At 36.9% G+C, this 24,732-nt stretch overlaps 1 protein-coding gene across 1 annotated transcript in view; it reads right to left on the bottom strand.

The window, feature by feature from the left end:
- The window catches only part of LOC103759258 (sodium/hydrogen exchanger 9), a 73,226-nt gene that overhangs the window by 18,570 nt on the left and 29,924 nt on the right, over window positions 1-24,732 (bottom strand). Inside the window, exons 5-6 of the mRNA XM_018074813.2 lie at window positions 13,555-13,670; window positions 5,381-5,486 (exon numbers count right to left, since the gene is read on the bottom strand). Of these exons, the coding sequence (XP_017930302.2) occupies window positions 5,381-5,486; window positions 13,555-13,670 (222 nt within the window). The remainder of the gene's footprint in view (window positions 1-5,380; window positions 5,487-13,554; window positions 13,671-24,732) is intronic.

Raw genomic sequence — 24,732 nt, 5'->3', positions numbered from 1 at the left:
AACCGCAAAATTGCATCAGAGAAAAATAATCAGGTTTTTCTCTGCATCCCTATGAGTAAACAAGCTTTTCTTCCCTCCAAGGAGTCCTAGCTACAGGTTTATGTATCACTGTCATGATCTGTAGTTACACAGTGTGCCTTATCTTTGTTTCTCACCATGTCTTGTCTTTTCTCACTCTTGCATCTTTTTCCTAGCCGTGCTTTCACAATATCCATTTGTTGCTTTCACCAGCTCTTTTTCCTACTTTCTCTTTCATCTCCATTTCACCACCTCTTGCAACACTTAGAAATCTATTTTCTTTGAGCAGGAAAGTGTTGCATGTGTTGATACTTTTTACCTTTTTGTCATGTGCTTAATGGCACAGGTGCTTCTATTTTCTTCTTTCCTTCCTTGGCTACAAGTGTTGCTCTGTGCAGCTTTGTACAGTACTTGGCAAGGAATGAGGCTTTTATACTTTTGAAAACCAGTTACCTAGACTGAAAAGCTTTATGTGTAGGTACACTGAAACTTTAAACTGTGGGCACATAAGGGCCCACTTAGAAGTGTTTTTTTACACTATTTCTTACGTACTGATATGCCTAGGACGTGTGAATAATGTCTACGCTCAGATATATGTTGGAACTAAATAGAACTTAAATGAGTTTCTTTTTCACTCCAGTGGCTGAGATAAAACATTAAAAGACGCTAAGAAATTGCATGAATGCAGGGTTTAAAAAAATGGTTAAAAATACAAGGGCAACAGAGAAACAAAAGTTCTTTTTTTAATATGTGATTGCTCCATACTGATGCAGTCATATTTTTCTGCTATTTGCTAACAGTGCCTCAGCACGAGGTTTGGGATTCAGGCTGACAGAATTCACCGTGTTCTTAGACCGAACAAACTCCCACTTACCCACAGGTGGGGAGGGAACTGAAACAAAGTCTTTGTTTCTCAATTGGTACACATGATAAAAAAGGTTTTGAGATATACATACGGAAGCACACAATGTCACTTTTAAAGGCCACTTTCTGACTATAACAGCAGTTTGAGGGAAAAATATGATATGAGAACATTCAGCTATCTTTCCTCTGCAATATTTCTTATTCAATGTGCCCAGGGATCAAAGTGTAGCAAAGTCTATACAGAACAATGCTCCAAAAATGAAAGGGTAAAGGATCCAAATTAGAGACAGTCCATGACAAAAGAAAAAAGCATAATATAATCATAAAGGGAGCTTCAGATCTACTGAGATAAGCATCAAGGAGACACCCATCATAGCTTTCAAAGCCAATATTATTTCCCTCAAGTCCCAGCTCCCAACTTAATTATTCAACAGCATAGTCGTAGTATCTTTTTGTGTCCTTTATAGAACTACTGATTTTAATATATAATACACAAAGAATAACAATTAGAAATTGTGAAAACTAGGAAAGTAACACTTGCAGATAATGGACAGTCACCTCACTGGGCCAATGACAACATAAAACATAGACTGAATATTTGCAATTATATTTGATGTTTGTCAAATATCCGTTTCTTCAATCTCTGATTACATTTGCCTCCTGTGTAAAGTACCTTCAAATTCAATGGCATAGTAACAGCACTAAACCCACTGAAGTAATAACAATACACATAAACAGAGACCTAAACTCAGAAAGGTTTAAAGGTTTTATTAATTTTTTATTTGAGGTCCATTACATCAAGAGTTCCTTATATTTTGAAGAGATCTAAACTGTACTGAAATTAGTAATATGATGACTGTGCCTACCAGTAAGAATCACCAGTGTGTCAGAAGGAATTCTCCTGTCTTCCTAAGATAATTATAAAGATCACTGTCTGACAAGATATAACCTTAGAGGGTGCTCAGCACACACTGAGCTGAACTCTGGTTTCTAAGTTATTTCCCCTGGAAGTGAATATTGTTTTTCAATACAGTTGTCTCAGTTACCTTTGCCGTGTTATTTTAGAAAGCCCCATACAAGCTTCCAGGAGACTTTCTGCCAGGAAAGGCTGGTTTGAACACAATATTAACTTGCATAAGGTACTACTAGTTCTTGGTGTATATCTGAAGAACTGAGAATGATTTCTTTAAAATTGTAATAAAGATATGGTAAAATATAATAAATATATGAAGATATGATCAACCTTTTATTAAAAGATTCCCATAATCTGTTGTCTAAAATGAAATTCTAAATAGTGAAACAATCTGTAATCATAAAGATTATGTTTTATTTATTTGTTTTAATGTTAGTATGTATAAAATAATTCTACATATAAAGTTTCTACTGTGAATAGACATAGAAAGTGGACACAAGTGACAAGTTAATTTTCTGAAAAACAAAGGATGTGGGAAATATTTGTGGCATAATTAATCATACAGGTTTTTCTGCCTAAAAGCAGACATGTTTAGTAATCTAGTAAGTGTTGTCTTGCAAGGTTCTGTTATTATTTTTCTTAAATATCTTGAATCCTTGATCTAAACCAGGCTCATAAATTACTAATTTTTAATAATTTAAATACTTGTTTTCTTCCAAAATATTTATTTTTCTGTGAGAATTGTCAAAAACTTTTTATTAAAGTGAGACTTTTATCCTAATAATGAAAAGTTGTAAGCAACTCTGCAAGTTACTTTTATAGGAGAAAATTCTTGTCACATCTACAGTGCCCTTGCTCCCAGAGGCCCTTGTGTGTGTGAGCTCTCCCAGATGCACAACAGCTTGCCAGCCTTCCTGCAGCCACTGCTGTCTATTCGAGTCACAGTGATCCCTCCTGCATGGATTATCTTAAAATAGCACAGTATAAATGAAATCTTGCAATTATCACAAACACCCAGGTGTTTGGTGTGGCAGGATGGCCAGAGGAGAGTCGCTAAACTGGCCTGGAAGATTTGTGTCCTTGATCAGTATTTTCTGAGGGCAATTGGCCACAGTGTCTGTACTTACTGCTGCAGCAACACAGAGCTCCTGTGACTTACTAAATCCAGAAGAAAAATGTAGGAGTAGCTGGTCCTGCTGCTGTCCTTCTTAAACTAAATGATAAACAGCGGAGGAAGAATAGTGGTTGGAGGGAGAAGCTGAAGGAAAGGAGAGAGATCAATCTAAACCCTTGTTGGCAGTCAGCCACACCACCTTCACCTTGTCCAATTGCCACAGCCAGCCAGAAGGGCCTTCCCTCTTTTCTCTCCCTGCCTTTCCTGCAGTGAGTCACTCCTGCAGACATTATCTTGTCTTTTCTGTTAGATAATGAAAGACACTGTGTATTTTCTTGTTCTATTTTCTGTTTACCATTATGTAGTGTACTAAGCCACTCATTATTGCTTTTGCAGATTTGTAAACATTATTCTCACACCTTTTTAAATAGACCTCTATTACTGTAATTATGAACATGTTGTGTTTGCACACAAGAATGGTATGGGTTACAGGGAAAAAAAATAGCTGATCTTTCACAGTCATAGAAAAATAATATTCTTCATTTAAACTCAGATTGGTTTAGTGCGGTGTTAATGACCTGAAGCTGACATTATTAACAGTATATCTTTACTTAAATGGCAACGGGAAGATCATATTAGGTTTCAGAAACATTGTATTTCTGCAGAAGCTGATTATTTAAGCCAGAGAGTCATGAATTGTGAAACTGATGATGCCATATATTCTCTTCAGTCGCTAAAAATGTCTCTAGAAATCAAACTATCAGTCACACTGAATATAAAAAAACCCCAAAACATTAGTTTTCCAGTGACAAGAGATTGTATAGTAAAGATTTGTAATCTCCCATGTACAGCAAAGAAAACACGAAAAGGAGTTAGGCTGAGATTCAAAACCTAGACTTGAGTACTGTGAAGAGCAGAGTTTAGAAACTCATGGATCATGTTCTATCTGATAGTTCTTGTCTTTCTAGATTTGTTTTGCAGTTGAGTTGTGCCTTTGAAGGGATCTGTGTGCTTTGGCATCACAGTGACTGAAAAATAGAGATACTTAAAACATTCTGGGTGCCCTTGAGTTGCTTGTAGCCTTACAGTTCCTCAGCCCAGGAATCTTGCAGTAACAGGTGAAGAGTCTAAATGAGCTGTAAATGTCTAGGCCTCTATTAAACAACACCAAGGGAGAGGAAAAAGATCCCAGACTTACTGTCACCTACATGCTTCTTTCTGATTCTAATAGCTGCTTTAATGCTTTTCTGTCTGCTCTCTCTACCCAGTTGTCTTGTCTTTGATTAGTTTTCCTTCTGAGCATTTTATTTGCTGATGTACCAGATGCTCTTCTAAGTGACACATTCCAGCCCCAGTCACTGGATGTGACAGCCATGCTGTATCTAATCATGAAATGCTGTGCTCAGACACTTGACAGTGTTTGAAAATACTACTCTTGCTCTGAAAACAATATGAGGAGTTTAGTGTGGGTGAATGCAACTAGACTGATAACTGGAGAATGATAAATTAAATAAGAATACTTTTTTTTTTGTATTTTGAAACGAGTTTGGGTTTGTTTTTTTTTGCAATTCAACTATTATAAGTGAAACTGCATGGAGTTTCAGACAAAAATATAAATCTCAGTTTTTTAACGACTGTAAAATCTGTAAAAGTCTTTTTTTCTGAAGGATAGAATAAATCCTAGTTCAAGGAACCATGTTGTAAGGAGAAAGGTGGCACTGAATTGAGGCTTACTGTGAAGCATCTTCAAGCATCCTGGAGAATTGAACTTGATTTTGCAATTCTGTTACTCTTATATCTGAGAGGATTATTTGTTTTTCTAGCAAAGCTTCAGGAAGCATATAATACATGTAGAGTGGAGTTGAGATTCTGTTAATCATGTACTTAGCATCTGTGTTTTTAGAACAGCACATACTTGTGTGATTTTGGCCCATCATTTGTGATCTGTTTGAGGATTCCTGAGAATAAAAAAGCTATATATAAATTCAAGATAATATTATCAGCTGAAGCTCTGTCAGATTCAATAGGCAAGAGTAGATAAACTGAGCTACTGTGTACCACTTTTTGGTTTTAATCTTAGAAAATAAAAGATTGCAAAAAACAAAAAGAACCTGTCTCCAATTTTACAGTTGCCCTATATCCCAGGTGCTCATTCTGCATTATTTTTTCAAGATACCTTGTTTAGATGAGAAAGAAATAATATTGAATTAATTTTACAAATTTTACAGAATAGACTGCTTTTTAGGTTGAAGAATATAAAGTAAAAACTGCATTCTGGATATGCAGTTACCATTAACAATATTGAAATTCTAGTGTTTAACAAACCAAGAACAATTCCAAAACTACTTCTCTGTAACAAAATCTTCAAATGCTCTATCTATACTTGCACAAACTATATCAATGAGAATTACATCAGCTACTAAAGCCTGTAATTATCTCACCAAGTAAAGAATGGAGGTGGGTGTACTTACTGTGTCAGCACTATAGCCACAGCATCATTTAGGACACTCTCTCCAAACAGGAGCGTGTATAAATCTGTATCCACATGCAGCTCATGGAAAATAGCAAGAACTGTCACTGTATGGAAACAAAGCAAAGTGAGTTCTTATTTTCGTGTTGCTCTGGCAGTTCAAGAAATAAAGCAATATTAGAATATGAGTTTTGAGAAGTCTAGTCCTATTTATTGCCTAAGTGGTTAATAATAAGTTATAAGGGATCAACTGAAGTATATAAGATCCTTAAATCCATTAGGTCTATGAGTTTTGGTGTTTCAGCTGAGTTAGGAAGACACTTTCCCTCTCACACAGAGAATCATGCATATATGAAAATGTCCCAGCATGTTTCACTGTGCATAAGGGACTGTGATCTTGTGACTACAGAAAAAACAAGGGTGATGAAAAGATAGGCTTTTCCATGGACTTCATGTGTAATGAGTAGTGGTTTACCTGTTTTAAGAAGGATTTAATAACACTTATCCATCTATTATGCTTGTTCACTGAAGAATATGCATAATAACTTACCCTGTCCTGAACCACTTTCCCCTTGGATTAGCATATCTGTGGTCATGCAGCCTTCTGGTCCAGATCAGGATATCTGACACCTGTAACCCTTTGCCCTCAGAATATCATTAACTAACGTTCCTTCCTCCTTCATGAGTTATATCCTCTATTTGATTTTTAGTTTACCAGTGTAGTAGAAAAAGAATAGAGTGTGTTGAATTTAAATTGAAGTTGGGCAAAACATTTAGACAAACATCCTCAGGGGCATTTAGACACTTGGCTCATATTCAGGAAATAAGGTCCTACAGTTATTAACTTATGCCTTATCTGTTTTATGCCTCAGTTTTCTTACCTGCAAACAGGGTATCACAGTCCTTCCCAAGATCTACCTTGCACTTCATAATGATAAAACCGATTCTTTATTTCTCACAGTAATCTCCAACTGAAGAAGACTGTTTATGTTCTGTGTTGGTTTTATTTTATCTTTGCATGGGTGAAGCAGAGCTTTCTCTTTTCAAACAGAATTTAATGTAAAGGCCCCCAATTACATGATAACTCACTGCTTCACTGGCGCTCATTCTAGTACATAATTGTGCAAATGACTCAGTCCTCAAGGTCCAGGAATCCCAAAGTTTAGGAGTGCCTCTGGGATGCCATGTTCACCTCTGACATTTTAGATATGACAATTATATGCTTTTACATTCACATGACTGCTGATAAATCACAGAAAAACATGAACAGCTAATGACGTTTTGTCTTAATAATATTTCTTGGAACTTTGAGATCATTACTCCTTAGATTTTCTAAATGACATTTAAATATCTGTGTAATCTAAAAATCTGTTTATAAACCCAAAATAGATTCTCAGTTCTCCTGTGAGATTTTATGTCAAAGTGATCTCTGTTGATGTGTTATCTTTGAAGAATTTTGGAAGTGTTATCCTACAGAAGACAATTTAGGGGATGTGTGTAGCTGAACATTTGCTGATATAGCTATATTTAAATTAGCTAGTTATATTTAACCATCCTGGTAACCTCACCCATCTACTCCCACTGCAGCTATAATTTAAACTAGGAAAAGAGTTCTTTCCCCAGAATAGCTCAAAGGTGTAGGAAGGAGTTTTATTGACAAACGATATTTTCTTGGTTCACCAACATCTATATTCAGGTTTTTTCCTGATTAGCAATGCTGACTTAATGTGCTAAATGTGGACCCAGTTTAGTGCCCTGTTCTTTGATGTCATTGCCATAACAACAGACTTGTTTTCTAAAACTATTTGCCACTTCTAGCTTTTGTTTACTGGCTAATTAGTTTGGACTCTCATTAATAGTCCCTGTGGTAATGATAGAAGGAAAAGAAAGCAGTAAAGTCCAAAGTCCTGTCGGTGTGTACATGTAGCAGGCCAACCCAATTAGACAGATGCCTACACATTCCTCTCCTTCTTCTTTCCTCCTAAGTAAACAGATTTCTTTTGTTTTCTTTCTCAACCCTACCCCAAAAATATGACTTCAAATCTTTTCAAATGAAAGCAAAATAATAAAGCAAGTGACACAATAATGCATTGAATGCCCAGTTCACCCAGTTTTCAGAAAGTATCTTCTATTTCAAATGTTTTCTCGTTTCCAGTGGAGGTTATAGGATCTTCTTTACAGAACTACCTGTCCCTGACCCAAGGATTCTGGTCTCTGCTTTGTCCCTATGTTTGTCTGGCCCAAGACACAGCAAACTTCAGCCATATCGCTGCTGACAGATATTTTTCTGATCTGTTTTTAAGGAACTGAAGTGATGCTGGTTCCACAAATCCCAAGGGAAAGTAACTTACTCTTCAGTATTCATACAATTTATAAATGCAGTTATTTCTGAATGATGTCTAACCTAAATCTCCCCTCCTGCTCTTCAAGTCTGTAATTTCCATTCCCAGCCTCATGAGACACAGATAATTTGTCACATTTATTCAGTTTTTCTTTCCAGCAACATTTTGCCTATTCAAAGACTCATTTCAGACATCTCCTCCCTAAACTGACTCACTTTCAATCTCCTCCCTTTAGTAAGGTTTTCTTGCTTTCTAATCTGTGCATATCTTCCCTGAAATACAGTGCCCAAAACCAGACACCAGTATTGTAGTTGACATTTGCTGTCAAGAAATAGAATGAAAAGATGCTGTAGAACATGTTAATAAATCCTATTTTCCTTTTGTTTTTGCTATGTATTGGTACTTATGACTCATTTTCAGGTTGTAAACCTGAAATCCTTCTCATAAGTGAATGCTCACTTCTTGTCTGCTATCTATGAGGTTGATTTTGTCTAAGTGAAGCATTTATCCTTCTTGATTTTAAATCATTGCAGGAATCATATTGAGTTCTAATCACATTTTTCAAAGTGTTTGCAATCTCCTTTATACATAATATTATACATTGAAGAAGCCCCCTCTGTTGCATTAGCCAACTCATTAATGAACATTGTAAATAGTATCTGCATAACAACAGAGAACTGCAGAATCTTTGGCACACCCACCCTGTTTAAGAGCTCAAGAAAACATTTGCACCTTGTTTTGACAACCAGCATGTAGTCACTTCCCCCAGATCACATTTGCCTTCATTAATTATGAGAATCTATGGGTATAGGTCAGAACAGACATGATAAAAGGGACATGACATTCTGCTACGGAAGAAAGTTAATTTAAATTGCTCTCTGGATAGAATCACACCCTAGGAATAGTCATCAAGTCCAAAGTAGACACATCGTGTTTTGTCTGATGATTGACTTTAAACTCAAGGGAATTAATTTTAAAATAATCATATATCACAATGACATGTCTAATCTGTGAGAACTTTAAGCAAAGACCATAGACGCTGCATTGCAGTTAGCACGGCCTCCCTGGCTTTCTGAAGGCACTTTGAGGAACAGTAAGTACAACTTGGGTTTTGTGTGGAAACTACTCAAAGACTTGCACAATTCAATAGATACAATATGTATTATAAAGACACCAAACTACTTTTCGTTAAAGTACACAACACCTCTTCATCTCTTATTTCAGTGTAAGTATATGAGGACAGGGATAAAGACAGGTAAAGAACTTGATGGCTAAAGGGACAGGTAATTGGGGGAGCACAAACACCTTTTGTGGCAGTAGAAAACTGACGCCAGTGGAAATAACGTGTATGAGAGCTGCTGACTCAGAAAGAGTTGTGACCTTCACTCAAATATTCAGACATGGGAAGCAGGAAATAGTGAAGCATTTAAGATTTTCACAGTACTTGTGCCAGCAGAAATCTGATTCATTTCTTCCTTAACTTCATGGCTTTAGGGAACATCTGCTAGATGATAAGCTTAGCATGCTTTCAGTTGTACCCAAGTCATAACAAGTGTCTGTGGAGCTGGTTTGTGAAAGGTAACTTTTGACATATGTAGAAACAAATCGGCTTGTTATTGGTCCCTGTAAAAAGTATTTGCAACTGAAATATCAGCAAACTACAACAATCCCTGAACTAACTGTATCCAATGCTACTTTGCTGTTATGTTTAAAAAGAATAAGGAAACCCAGAAAATAAATGAGACCATTATATAAAGTACTGGTATTATTGTACCTCGATCCTCTGACTAGAACTATTAATATCTTTCTCATGGGCATAAATTCTTTTAGGAGGGCAGTGTCAAACAGGAAGAAAATAAGATGAGAGAAATTTAACTTATATTTCCTATTGACTGGGTCTAAAAATAAAGATTTCAATTTAAGTTATAGTCTTCTTTCCCTATTAAGCAGTCACACCACTCACAATTAGTTCAGTGGTGAAAAAGAAGAAAGCATACAAATATTTTAATTAAAACCACATTTATAAAGTCTTACATAACCAGTATATGAAATGTACTATGTTGTTGTATTTGTACATTATGCTTCTTAATATGAAATCCTTTGATTTTATGAGAAACAGAAACTGCTCTTTCTGATAAATATCCAATTTTATCAATAACAAGAGCAGTGCAACCCACAGCTCCAGTTCAGCTGTAACCATAGTAACTCCAAATAGGGAAGAGCCTTGTGATTATCAGTGTGACCAAAGGTAAGGGAGTTCATATAGCTCAGAAATAGCCGTGCTCCAGCAAACCCTTGTAAGGTAAAGCTGTTTTCTACACTTGAAATGTCAAAAGTGAAAAAGAAAAAGGAAGTGCCAAAGACACATGAGATGTGTCTGGATGGGAAGGTCATTGCACAGAACGTGTTAATGGCAGCAGCCAAGACAATGTGCCAGTCGCACTGTTGGGTTATTTTTGGTGGCTGAGGCAGAGCTCAGACCTTTACATTCACGTGCCCGTTTTGTTCTGTCCCTTCATTTGCTACAAGCACTGGCGCCCTGGAGCAGCCGATTGCTGGGGCTCGTTGCTGACCTGCCTTCCCAGCACAGCACAGCCGCTGGCAGAACACCCGGGCTGTGCTCGCCCGGCAGAGGGTTTCATTTGCCAGGTCTCTGTTGCTCAGGGGCCAAGCGCTGGGGGCTCCACGCCCACGGCAGCACCTCTGCCACACTCTCCCTGCTGCTTTTGATGAGTGACATGTGCACGAGGATGCAGGAAGGAACTGCTCCATCCCCTTTGAGGGGATCACAGCAAAACACTCCCAGAGTCAGGTTCCATTAGAAATCAAAATGCAATACTAACACGAGGAAACCCTTTCTACAGCAAAAGAGAAATCTGTGCTGTTTGACACAGATGAAAGAACAAGATTGATCAGAAGAAAGAAAAATGTAAATACTGGTCATGTTTAAATCAAAGATTGAGGAAGTGATAATTTGGGAATTTTAGAATTCTGTTTCTTTAAATTAAATCTCTCACCTGAAGTCTTAAAATAACAAACTTTTCCTGCTGAAAATAATAAATTATTGAAAGGAGGTATTCTCTGTAAAACGAATTATTTAGTTGAAAGTAACTTTCTTTTGTCCGTGAAGTTTCTAACTTTCCTGTCTAGAGACATGAAAGTTCTTTTGAGGTATCCCAAAGCATCACTGATGTTTAGGGATCACAGTCTATAATGCAAAACACAGTCCCAAGTATATCCAGTCTCAAATTAATTTCTTAATCTTAGTTCAAGAGCTAGTTTTCTCTATAAAGGAACACACAGCATGTAAGAGCAACTCACCTGAATTATTTTTATGCAAAAATATCTAGATTAATAATCTTCAGATAACTTTCAAAACTAAAACCTACAGACTGCTATGATATTTTTTTGTTCTTCTTAACAGTATTGGCAACTGTAACTGGCAGACATTTGTTCACTGCCCTGCTAGTAAAAGTCTTTATTTATCATGTAAACATCTACCAGTCATCTTTACAATTACAAATACAGAACTCAATCAAACCAACTTCTGTCAACTGATCAGTTTTAGCATATTTTGAGGCTTAATTGCTTCCAACAGCCAAGGGAAATTAAATCTCTTTTTAAAATGAGTTAATAATCCTACACAGTAAAAAATTAAATGAAAATCATGTAGGAAATCTGACAGGAATTTATTTTTTCATCTTAAGACACTAATTTATTGTTCTAGCCTACTTCTATAATGCTGACATTTTACCAAAGATTTCTTTAAGAAAACAAAATCAAAACCTAGTTATCACATATAAAATCATTAGACTGATTATTTTATGCTCTAATACATATCAGTCCTCCATGGCACAAAATTTTAGCTTTAACTTCTGGAATGCCAGTGAGCTCTTTACATGGCTTGAGATTATAATTCATTAGCAGATCCTGCAACACAATGAAATATTTTCAGCAGTCTCCACCATTTAATTAATGACAAACTTAATTCAAAATTCTCTAAGTCTTTGAGTGGTTGAAATTTATGGATAAGGTTAGTGAACACATGGAACAACTTAGAATATTGTGAGTAGATAACAGAGGGAGCAAGACTGAACATTAAAAAACCTCTTGGACATGAGCAGACACTATATAAGTAAGGAGTAATTGCAAACAATATTAATTAATGACAGTTTGTCACACTAAAAGCAGTTTTCTCAACTGCAGCATTAGATTTTTAAGCCTATTTAAAAATCTAGGAAAAGAAATCCTTTTCACTTCTTATTCCTTACAGTCTAAGAGGAGCTTCTGTTTTGTTTTCTTTTTTTATTTCATGGTTGTTTCAGATTAATCAGTGGTGATTTAGTACCATTCTAATCAAAATCAGTGCATTTGTCTTATACATTACTCCTCATAAGTCAACATGTTAATTTGTGAAACTAAATAGTATTGGACTGGAAAATGGGAAAAGAAACCAAGTCAACTGCAAAAACCTATTCATGGCACCATCAAGAAACATACTTAGAAATTGTAAGCACCCTTTTTATTCCATAAGCAGTTTATTTTCCAAGGTTTCCCTTGTGCTTTCAGTTTCTGTGTTTTTCTCTTGCTCTGAGGATAGGCTCCAATCTGAGCTGAATCTTAATAATGTAGCTGGGTGATAAGTGGCAGCATATTGGATGCTTGGATTAATTTGAGAATAACAACTTGATGCAGCTTTTACAGCAATCTTGCAACAACTGCTTTTGTGGAAATAAATTGTTTTAGACCATATTTTTAAGCCATCAGAACGATAAATCACAAGCCAAAAGTATCTTGTTAAATATTGAGAGATCATTTAGAGAATGGAAAAAAATTGTAGAACAAATGGCTTTTTCTCATTTCTTTTCAAAGCCAGGGATTTGAAAGCTTTATTCCTAAGTTTCTCAGAGAAGTTTCTCAAGGGTAGTTGACACTAATGTGCATGACAAAATGTTTTCTGTTACATTGCCTGTAACAGCTCAGCTGAACATTTTGAAAAATTCCAACATACCCTTGCAAAATTTGTATTTTGTCTCAGCAGACAACATATTAAAAAATCCTTTTTTCACCTTGCCCTTCACTGTTACAGGTGCAAATAGCAATACCTTCCTTTCAATATCAGAGTACTCTTATTAACATTTTCAACATAACAAAACCTGGAAAAATCTACGAAACCTAGGCTTACTTTGAGATAAGCCCTGTTTTGATTAGAAGGATGGACTAGAAGACCCCCAGACATCCCTTCAAATGTAAGAAATTCTGTACTTCTGGGATTCCAAAACTCACTGAGTCTGCTTCTGAGTCTGCTTCCCAGACTTTGCTATTTACTGCAACTTCAGGCTTTAAATCTCATGTCTCCAAATTCAAGTCAATCTGTTGGTGTGGGATTTTTTAGAGTTGTATTTATATGAGCACTGCATTCAAAGTGTAACTGATGCCTTATAAACAGTATTCATGTGGCCAAATCTGAAAGCTTCGTTCCCCGTATCTTTAAGCTGGGTTAGATCACACATGGATGTGATGTGGAGATTTCTAACTGTGAGGCCCCAGGTTACAGCAGTTCTCACAGCAATCAGCAGGGAGGTGTCCTGGAGATCAGAGGACATTTTTCCAGTCTTTCCAGCAACTCCAATTATGAAGTCTGTGAGCTAAACCTAGGTAAACTAGTCACTGAAACAAACACAAGGGATCTCTGGAGCTGATTTGACTTGTGATTATCAGAATATCAGACATTTAACAGCTATTGGAAGAAAACATTTCTATGGGACTTACAATTGTGATGTTCTTATTTACTCTTCTGACTTTTGAAAAAGCAATTTATTTAAATGGTTACCTGGATCTGTGGCAGACATCAGTGATCCAAAAAATAAACAGTCAGTGAAGTGGAATTCCCATTGCTTTAACTGGCCCATGTGTACCATGGCCTTCACAAAGCCATACATTATCAACCTGTCAGAGGAAAGATAAGACAGGCATTCAGACAGAGCATTTGACACTTATGCTCAATTTACAGTATTAAACAGGTTCTTATTTTCTTTAGCTTCTTTTCAGTAAACTTATCACACGAATACTGAACATAAACAGTTATCATGTAAAAATTTTATTTCCTGTTCAACTGTCAAATATTGTATTGAAACACCAGAGGCAATTCCAAAGCAAAGGCTTTTCTGAATAATTGTCATCTGCTGGTAGCAGAGGACAATGGTTTGAGCTGTTTATTTTTCAAAAGGAAAGATAATGTAAATGTAAGAAGACATTATTAAGACTAATTTGTCTAATATTGAAGAACATTTAAACAAAGGCAGTTCCACTATCAGCTCTGTGGCTTGCTCTAATATTTCTAAATGATTAGTTTTATTCTATGAGCTTTTAAATGTTAGCTGTACTCAAAGTTCCAGATAAGGTCTCCAAATGAGACATATTTAACAACTCACAGTGACAGTGAGGCAACAAAGTCACACTTCAAAATGCACTGCTACATCCTCACCAGTTTCACAGGAAATGTTATCACTGGTTTATATAACCAGGCAATGCTATCTGAGATGTGAAGTCTAGTAAGAATCTTGAAATACCTCGAAAAAAAGAGATTCAGTTGTTGTTAGAACCTGTTGTAGATTTTCACAATTTTATGTTTCCAATCTAGTTAATAATAAACCCAATTGCATTCCATCCCTTTTCCATAAATACAACACATAAATTGACAACTGGGCTCTTCTAACTATGGACTTTAAACCAACCATTTAAGCAGGGCTCCACACATGCACATACTGAGCTATGTTTTGCCCTCAGCTACACTCCTAAGGTGTTACCAAAGCTGCAAAAATGCAGAAGATCTGAGGGACATAGGAAGTGTTACTTACCCAACAGTCTGAGAGTTGATTACAAATTGCTTTCAAATACTTTACCAGTCTTACTGTATTCCACTAGGAGGGCAGCAGATAAGTCTCCACAGCATTCCCCAGTGGTCCCTGAGTATCTGTATTTACAGGAGCTGCCTAGCAAACAGTTCACCACCAATTGCCCTAAAACTGTTTATCCAGCTATGGTTCTCCTTGATTGATGAGTTCACTTTCTCTCCATTGCCAAAGAACAAAGACTCAGGACCCTGCAGTGAACTTAGTCTTTTTATCTCCAGCACTAATTTGTCAGCTTTCAGGAATGAATCCTTCAAAACCTGACTGTGGTGCTGCTATCCCAATTTGCAATTGTCTCAAAAGCCACAGCAATGGAAGTGAGCATGGGGATGCCTTTTAGAAATAATTGCCCAGACCTGCTTGCAGTTTTGACCAGAGATACTCTTCTTCCTCATTTTAAAAAAAAATTAAAATAATAAATAAAAATAAATCTTGACTATCTGTAAAATTTAGTAATGATATTGAAAAGTTTGATCTCAGCTGGATACCTGAGCTCCAAATGGTGGTGCTATTACACATCATTCAGTACCACACAACATAACTGTTCTGAAAACTTCTCAGCTGGACTTAAGGTTGGTTCAGTGCTGCAAATTGTATTTGTGAATAATGGATTTGGTCATGGATTTGGAACATTATAAGGCAATACAACAGAAGAATAAAACTCAGATGAGCTTTGCTGCAGGAGACCTGACATTTTCTACACCCAAACAAATTTCTTTTAAATGTGGGAAGGAGCTCATCAAGCTAGAGCAAGTATTTTGCTACTTCAACAGGAAAAGAGAGAGGCAGTAATGTAATGAAACACAGGAGAATTCAGAATTTTCCAGATTATGCAAGTCTGGAACTTACAAAGTGTCTCATCTCTCAAAAATTCTACATAGAATGCTGTCATTACACAGTAGAGGAGACATCATATAAATATTTGAGTTGCTGAAGTAAGAATCTTCTTCTGGGAAACTGAACTTTAACTACCATAATTTCCAGTAGAAATCGGCAAGAAAACCACGAGTCCTCAGCACAAAGGCACAAAATAAACTGTAGACTGGCAAAAGTTGAAGTAAATAACAGAGACTGAACAACCAGAACAAAAATTCCACAAGGCTTTAATTATTCTGAGCACTGGGTTGTCCTTACAGTTTTGAAGCTGGACTGAATTTTGAAGCTTGCTGGTGTGAAAAAGGGAGGATGAATCTCCATTTGTAAAGGGTCCACTTTTTTTACTACTACAGTTCTGCTGCTAATAACCTTCTATTGTCGTGCACTGAGGAAAGGACTTAGGAAAGCACCTTGGCTTTCTGGGAACTGCTGGATTTTTCCAGTGAATTTGTTTATAAAGCTGCTCTCTAGGAAGGTTACTCTGGGACTGGGACATTCTTGAACCAGCTGCTGTTTACTTGTAGAGGGGAAAAAGAGAGAGCCCTCTCCTAAGGCCTTTACAGACTGATTGCTACACACAAAACCAGGGCAGGTTGGTTTATAGAATGCTGATTCTTTGATAAGTAGCTGAATCCTCACATGCAAGCTAAAATGGGAAAACCTACCAGTTCTAAAAGAATCTACTCTTAATTTAAAGCTGCAGGGGACATAATTAGAATGTAAGAAAGCCTGCTAAGCAAAGATGTACAACACACCCCGTATCCTCAGTACAGACAGCCCCATCTGCCTGAGGATTTTATCAGCAGTTGTATTTTTTCAGTTTTGCTGTTCATTGCATTATCACTGCTGAATCTCACTAAGGGTCTTTATTGTGTTAAAGGTTTTAAAAGCATAATTCCTGATTTAAAGTGTTTGTGCAGTTATGTTGTGTAGCATGAAAGAGACTTGTAATTTAAATCTTTTCTGCAAAATATGTTTTCTAGTCTGCAGAGAATTTTTCATCTCGTAGTCCAACTCTCTAAAGAATCCTACTTTATCTAGACGTGATTATCTTGTAGCTGGAAGCCAGTTGAACATAGTTACAGATTGTAATCATGCAAGCAAAAGATGAAAAAATATTTCTTCCTTCACATTTCTTCCTTTTCTCAAGGAATAGCAAGATTAATAAGCCAAGAATATATATGAAGTAACATAGTGATTGACGGATACCATAATAGAAACAAAAAGTCACTTATCCAAATTTAAAATACATGATGAAAAATATAAATAGTAGAGATAAAAATTAAATACCCACTCCTTTATTTTGATCTTTCTCTTTCTACTATATCAATATATTTTTATAACCTTTTCCTATACAATGAAATGCTTCACATGAAATGTCCTGGCTGCAGTGATCCATTATTTCAGAGTGTTCTATGTAGTATTACATCCTTCTTTTAGTCATCTTTTAAATCAGTTTTGTCACTAGGAAGGATAATATCATGGGTTTTTCTTCAAAAACTCATTTGCCAACTAATCAAAGCAGGAGAAAACGTCAGTGAAGTTTGTCAGGTAAGAATAAAGTGATAGTGAAGTTACCTGAAGTTATTCTATATAAATCACAGAAGAAGAAAACCCCTCTGGCCATAGAAATAACTGAGAGATCAGAAAAGAACCTGGCTTTAAAAAACCCACTGCTTACCCAGTCACCTGGGGTACAGTGACTGCCCAGGAGCTGAGCATTAGAACTACACACAAAGCTTGAGCATCAGTGGATCTGACAAACAGCTCCAGGGAGCACAGCTGGGCTCCTGGGAGGGCACGGGGTGAGGTGCAAAGTGCTTTTGCTTGGCATTTCCCACTGAGCAATGGAAAAGATCTGCCACCAACGTTTTGTCAGTAGTCACAGATTATCTTTTTGCTTCTTCAATCAGAAGCTGTGATGGGAAGGGTAAATGGAGAGGAACACGTTTTACACCTCAGAGATATGATGTATGTTATGTGAGTAAGAAAGGCTGTGTTCTGGTAACCATGGGTCTATAGGTAGCTTGGCTTGTTAGATAGTCCTGTGGTATTGGAGTTTTGGGAAAGTGATGGCTGTTCAGTTATTTAGTCAAGAAAACAGGTACTGAATGTAAATAAAAAAAATCCAGCCCAGGTTTCTGTATCAGTCAATTTGGGGGCCACTGGTAACAGAAACAGTGAAGAGATCTGAAACAGGCTTCAAAATATTTATCTTAAGTTCTATAACCCATCTTCATTGGTTCAGAACCACAGTGAGAGCCTGTCCTTACTGAAACACATGCACACGTGTCCAGTGCTGACTTCAGCACAGTGCATGTCTGCAAGATGCTGCTCTGCCAGCCCCGTGTCAGCCAAGCAAGGGCAGAGGTTACAGCACTCACTGGATCCTCACCCCTTGCTGTATCTCTGCCCCAGCTCAAGGCTGCCATGCCCAAGTAACCCACGTCATTTCACTTTAGGAAAGACCAACTATATTTGTTCTTGGTGTATTAGGACATGTTTGAATGAGACTGTGCAGAATGCCCCAGTGTCTGAGCCTTTGCTTAATTAAAAACAACTTCCTATGGATTTGTACTCATGAAAGTAAAGAATTGCTACATGTTGGTATGAATTTTGGTTAGTCTTCTGTAGTACATTCAACCATGGGAAATATCTATTAAAATATAGAGGTGAAAAACGCTTTATCCAGCTTCAAAATTTCAAAGTGCAATTGTAGATTTTGCTGATAAATGCTAACAGTGTAGCTAAACTAAGTGAAGAGTGGAAAAAAGGGAGTCAGGTGTAAACATACATGAGCTGAAAACTTAGTTGAGATTACCAATCATTGCTGGGAACTGGTATTTCATGGGATTTTTTTGGGTTTCAAAAAAGTCTCAAATGATATTTCATGTTTGTTTTGGTTTGTTTTTAAAATTTCAAATCTCTTTTTTCAGATTAACTTTCAGATAGCCTTTGCTGTACTGTAGTTTTACAACATTTTGCATTGAAGACATACAAACCAATTTAGCACCTCTCACAACTGCACAGTATTATTTAATGTGTTTTTAATATTTCTCTAATTAGTACAACACAGCTTTGGGATCCCTGTGTTCCTGATCTCCATTTAAATTAGAGCCATTATGCATTATATACGTACAAACCTGAACCTCTGCAATGAAAAAGCTGTACTTGGTGTTTGAGTTGTGAGTAAAATCTAATAATTACTTGGGCAAATGAGCCATGAAACACTGTCAACTGTACTGTGTCCAAATCATAGTGCCACTTAATATTTTATTGCACTGCAAGATTCAAACATTACCTCAAGATTTACTTTACTCAGTCTTATAAATTGAGAGAATCTCAAAGAGATAATGAATTACTGACAGTCTTACACATATATTTTGAGACAGGTATTCTCCTGACGGTAAAAATAGAATTTAAAATAATCAGACATAAGATTTTCCAGATACAATAATGATGATTGTTTTAGAAATTCCTAAACCACTGTTGTACAGAAGGTAGTGGAATTCTAAGAAAAATATTAGTGACACCAAGAGGCTTTCATTATGAAAAAGGAAGGACTGAAAATACCCAGTTTGCAGAAGGAAAATAACACAGTGTCTGTATTATCTACAGGAGTTAAAAACATTGTAATTAAATGTCAGTAACTCTGAGTTCTCAGATTACACAGCTGTTGTCACATACAGGGATTAAAACACAAAGTCAGAGTGTCGGGTAAATTGGCTTCACTAGTTAATTGTCTCATTCAGCCACCAGTGAATTCACTTCAACAATGAGGTATTTCAGTGATTATCATAATTCTAGCAATCATAATATGCAAGGTTCTTTCTTTACCTAAAAGAAGTCAATATCCTGAAGAATTTAATCTGGTCTAAATATTAAAAGGTTTTTTAAATTCAAGAAAACCTGTTGCAGCCCATTATAAAATTACCTTCAATAAGAGAATTTTATCTAGTTCTCAGCTGAGCGGGTACTTTGTATCCTGAAGTGTGAAGACCCCTAATCCCATCTCATTATCCATATAAATGTCTGACTTTATGAAAGACTTTGCTAAACCCATGGCTTTAACCACATCTGATAGCATTGTCACAGATTAGCTATGGACTAAGAACAAAACTTTGTTTTCTTCACCTTTGAAGCTTCAAAAGTGCCAGCCTTTAATATCACTGAGTATCACCTCATTATCATATGGACAGAAGGATATATGAGGATCATTTTGTCTTTTCAACCTCAAGAACATTCCAGGTGTCATAAAAACTTCTATATGAGTTTTCTTCAGAATTCCATGAAGCAGCAAAATCCTACTTTCAGAAATAGTGTTCAGGACAGCTGAGCATGTTAGGATAAAAGACCTGTCTATGGAAAGACTTCAAACCTCACACATCTGAGGGATTAAAAGGAAAAAAAAATCTGATTCAGCAGAAATTCAGAAGAGAACTATTTTGAGTCAAGAAAGCAGGAACCAGTAATGTTTTGATCTCCCTCTCCAAGTATAGAAACATTGCTGGATAGTAACCTTCCATCAATCTATGTGGAAGACAGACTCATGCTTCTGGTTATTATTTGTACTGAACTAACTCATGAACAATTCAGCTAGTATCTAAATTTCAGAACAACTTCCCCCGTGAGATTCTGAAACAGCAATATTTTTGCTCCTCATTTGAAAATACAGTGTAAATATTGAATTTAACTTCTTTTCTTTTACTATTTCATATCAAAATAAATAAACCCCATGATCTTATTTGCAAGGAACTGCTACAGTAGGTCTTCACTGGAGCACCTGATGTTCCCTTTAAATGAGCTTGTATTACCATTAAAAGGTAATTATGATCAGTTTGTAATTTCAGAATAATGTAAATTAGATTAGAGAATAACCTGATGTAAAATAGGGCATGAAATGAAATCTAGAGAAACATGTTTGAAACTTTTAGAATTTTTATTGGATTAGCTCAGTCAAATAGAGATGCAAGTGCTCAAGAACAGAGGAATTCATACCTGTACCGTAAATGGAGATTGCCAGGTACCCTCGATGGACATTTAATTTATAGTGCAGTTTTCAAACATAAAATGTATTGGTTGATGAAAGAGTTGAATGTGTTTAGGACAGAGGGGGCCCTTGCTGTGTCTTGAGAGTTTCCAGGAGCCTGCCTGGGCTTGGTTCAATCTCCCCTAGAAATAAGGGACGCTTCAGAATATCAACCCTGAGTTTCACATTTCTAAACTAGGGTGTGGTACCTCTTGGGACATGGATCAGTCTTGTGCCTTAGTAATTGAAATCCAAAAATTAGACCTCTGAAAGTGTGTGGATCTCTGTAAGTGTGTAGACAGGAAAAGAAACTCATCCAACCTTTAAAAACATATTAAGTTTCAGGGTTTTTTTAAACAGCATCCTTGCTATGGCAAACGGGGATGAAGAAGAAGAATGATAAAATTCCTTGTGTCCAGGTTAGCTCCTGTTACTGGGGATATAAGAGTATTATTGTGTAATGATGCTCATTGGTCAAGTGAAAATTGAGGTTTTTTTGTTGGAAAAAAATAATTAACAGAAGGACAGGTATGCAGATAGGTCTAAAGTGACATGAAAATACTGTGATAAACTTTCAGAAATAGGAACCTTCTAGGCCAATAAAAAACTTCTCAGGGTGAAAGTATTTGTGGTGATATGATTCAGAATGAATCAGCAGGACATGAGCTTCAAAACAACCTGTGGCAAGCAGGTTATCTCTTTCTTATACAGTTATCCTTAATTGATGTGCTAAATAGAAATGATTTTTAATACATTAAATATCGCAGTGGGGTCCCAGAGAAGCCCACTATTGTGCTTCTTTATTTTTATTTTAAAACCCTCTTATTTAATAGGTTTGTGGCTTCTGAAGTTGTAATAATGTTTGACAAGTATCAGTGTACTGTAGAGGAGTCTGCAGTTACCAGTCTGCCCTCTTGTGAGAGTTGCATCTTCCCCACCAGGCTATGTTACTGTATCACACAATTGCAGAGTCAGTAGGAACAGAAATACTTAATTCAGCTTTTTCACACAGTGGTGTTGGTTCTGCTCCATTGAACATAGCTATTTCTTCATTGTAGCTTTCTTATTTTTTTATACAATATGCATCAAATGCGTATCTTTTAAAAGAGTTCTTTACTTATGGCTAATTGTGATGATGAGAATGTTGTGCAGATTTTACTTTTGTTGTGCAGATTTGACTTTTCTATCTCTGATGCCTCAAAACACCTATGGCAAAGTCAGCACAGTTGGTTACTATACCTGAGCAGCACTGGGAATGGGGAAAGACTGATTTTGGGCACAAGATACAAGTGGGACGACTTGTGTTTCTTTGTCCCTCTCTATTCCAGTCCCTGCTCCTCAGGAAGCCTCAGGGTGTGGTTTATGCCAGTGACTGGCCCAAAAGGTCAATGAAAATCTCCTGTCCCCACTACCAAGAAAGCACTAGATATTCTGAGTACATCATGCTGCTTTCTGTCAGATCTGGACATACCAGTGAGATCCTCACAAGCTTTAACCCTGTAAAAACCCTGCGTAGAATTCTTCTTTTTTTCTTCTTTTGTTCTAGTTCTCATTGCAGGAAGCCCAAGCACACAGCAGTATGGATATGTTCTGTGGCTCTATCCTAAACCCACGCTCCTCACTGACAACAGCCAAGGACAGGTCCCATTTAAGCTTAGGAAGTGCCAGGAAATTTGGTTAGTTATTGCTGGTAGAAGGCAGAGTGTAGCAGCTATTTGTTACTCCTTCTGGGGTTTAGGCCATAAACCTATAGGATTCTGTAGGATATATGATTGAACCTCCAGCATAAATCTATGGATGTATCAGGATCTTCTTCAGTCCCTGCCCAGATTTTCATTTCCTTTCCCCTGAGGGCAGAACAACCTTCTAAATAAACGTATTTTATTTTTCTAGCACTAGGATCTGATGAAGAAGACTTACATAGGCACAAGTTGGGTGTATAAAAGACAGTTCTACCACAGCATTTCTGAACAGTTTGTGGAAGTAGGACCCCTAGGACAGATTGATTCAGTGCATCTCATGAAGGGCACTTCTCTAAATGTTAAGGATTGCACATGCCCAGTTACAGGACATGCTGTTCCCATTACAGGGTCTTTCATAATTGTTGTGTCTTGTTTAACAAATAAAATTTCTAATTCTACAGGATGAGGTTTTGCAATCTTTAAAATCTAAAGCTAGTACTGTAGATTTAGTTGAAATGATTAAGTGGAAAATGGCCTTAAATGTTTCCTGGGTGAGTTGAATGAATTGATGAAATGGAAATGCTGTTATGAGATTTTGGCTGCTTTCTCAGGGAAAATTTACTTTGTAAATACATGAAATATGAATGATTTTGGTGAGAAAAGATTGAGATATTTGTGTGAAAGATTTCAACTTTGGAACAGCTCTAACATAGTGAGAGAGGATTACAGGGAATATAATTCTTAAATGTGTATGTAAAAACATCAAACCATGAGACAAATAATTTTTGTCTAACTCATGTGCATTACTTATCAAATTAAATAGAAGCGTGAATAAGGCAAGCATGTGGGATTGGGCTGAAAATAGCACTAAAAACTGTTATGTCTCCTTTTCTTCACTTGCTCAGCTTGAATATCACTCCCAGCACTGACTTCTCTCGATAGGGTGTAAATGCAGAATAACTGCACGAGTAACTTTGGTCTTACATTGTTACTCACTGGGCATGACTGTCAATCCCTTGTCACGTTTTGTAGTCTTATTGATCTTTCAGTATTTGAAGAGCTTGGAGAAAGAGTGGCTTTTTCTTTTCTAGGCATGAACAATTCTGTCAGATGAATCATATACACATTTGCTTTTTGATAAACCAAATCCATGAGATACAAGGCTTTGTAAGACACAGTATTTACTAACATAAATTAACTGATAATAAAAAAGAAGAAAGTAAAGTCAACTTCCTCTGTAAGAACAAGCTGATTATTTCATTGCAAGTAACACTTTTTGTTCATTTTTTCTTCCTCCAAAGTCTGTGATAGCTGATTGAATGACACTTTTCCTTTGCATGGTACATTAGGGCTCCTGCAGCTGAACCATGGGATATCAAGGTGTGAGCAGGGGTGGAACTGAGGAGTAGTGAGTGATCTGTCCTCACCACTTGCATGTCTATTGCTCACACAAACAGTTTGACAGTTGCCAGCTCTGTGCTGTTCCAGCCACCTCCTTTTCCTGCAGGGATCTTTAACCTGGCCAGGTTACAACACTTCTGTGCCTGGTGATGGAAACAAAGCGGCTATATCAGACCTGGGAACTGTGCACTAAGCTTAAACTGACCTTAAATTCACAGGGTTTGTGGAGGTAGAACAAAGCTGCTGATTAGTAGAAGAGCAGGTGCAAGTCCTCCAGATTCAGGGTAAATTTACAAATGCATGTCACCTGCGCAGTTACCTTTGCATCAGAATGTAGCAGTCACTCGATAGTGCTTATCACTGTGATAAAGCAGGTACAGCAGGGAATGAGAAACACAGCCTGCAGGCACCACTGCTGGGGAAGGATGGGGGAGAGAAACACAGTGTGATTGTTATGGCTAAAGCCAGTACAGACATTGGGCAAATGTCACTATTCCTGTAAAAGTGTGCAATGGGATCTTTATACACCCATTATTCAGAGTTTTACAGTTCTAGAAACACAGATACCATTGCGTGTTATGCTAGGCAGGATTCTACCAGAGGTGAAAGATCATTTACTGAACCACTGACAGACATTGCTATATTGTTTCTTACACACCAGTGTTGGCTTCAAAAATTTTCACCACAGCCCTCTAGTGATGTGGGCCAGGACATGGATGGAGTAAAGTGGCTTTGCAGTAATGCACTGCAATCAGACAGAAATTTGACAAGAGGCTGGAAAATATTTTTCCAGCAATAGGACTGATTAGGCATTCACAGCTAGAGCTGAAGCACTGTAGAAATGCAAATAGATTTGTTCTCTATAATGGCAGCAATTACTGCTTTGCTTCATCCTATAGCTGGATCAAAACAGAGAGAAAAGGACTGACATTTCTGTGCAGTAGTATGTCTCCTTCATTCTTTCCATACTCCTAGATTTTTAGGTATACTGGACAAAGTACCCAAGAATGCACTGCAGAGTAGCCTTTTAGGGATGGAATAATGAGCTCTACAGTCTAATAGCTCTTTTATTGCTCTAATTTCTGTGCCTCTGTGATTGACTCCTTCAT

Source organism: Manacus vitellinus, unplaced genomic scaffold (genome assembly GCF_001715985.3).
Source record: "Manacus vitellinus isolate BGI_N305 unplaced genomic scaffold, ASM171598v3 scaffold_29_pilon, whole genome shotgun sequence".
Classification (NCBI taxonomy): Eukaryota; Metazoa; Chordata; class Aves; order Passeriformes; family Pipridae; genus Manacus; species Manacus vitellinus.
This window is presented reverse-complemented; position numbering and strand designations above follow the sequence as displayed.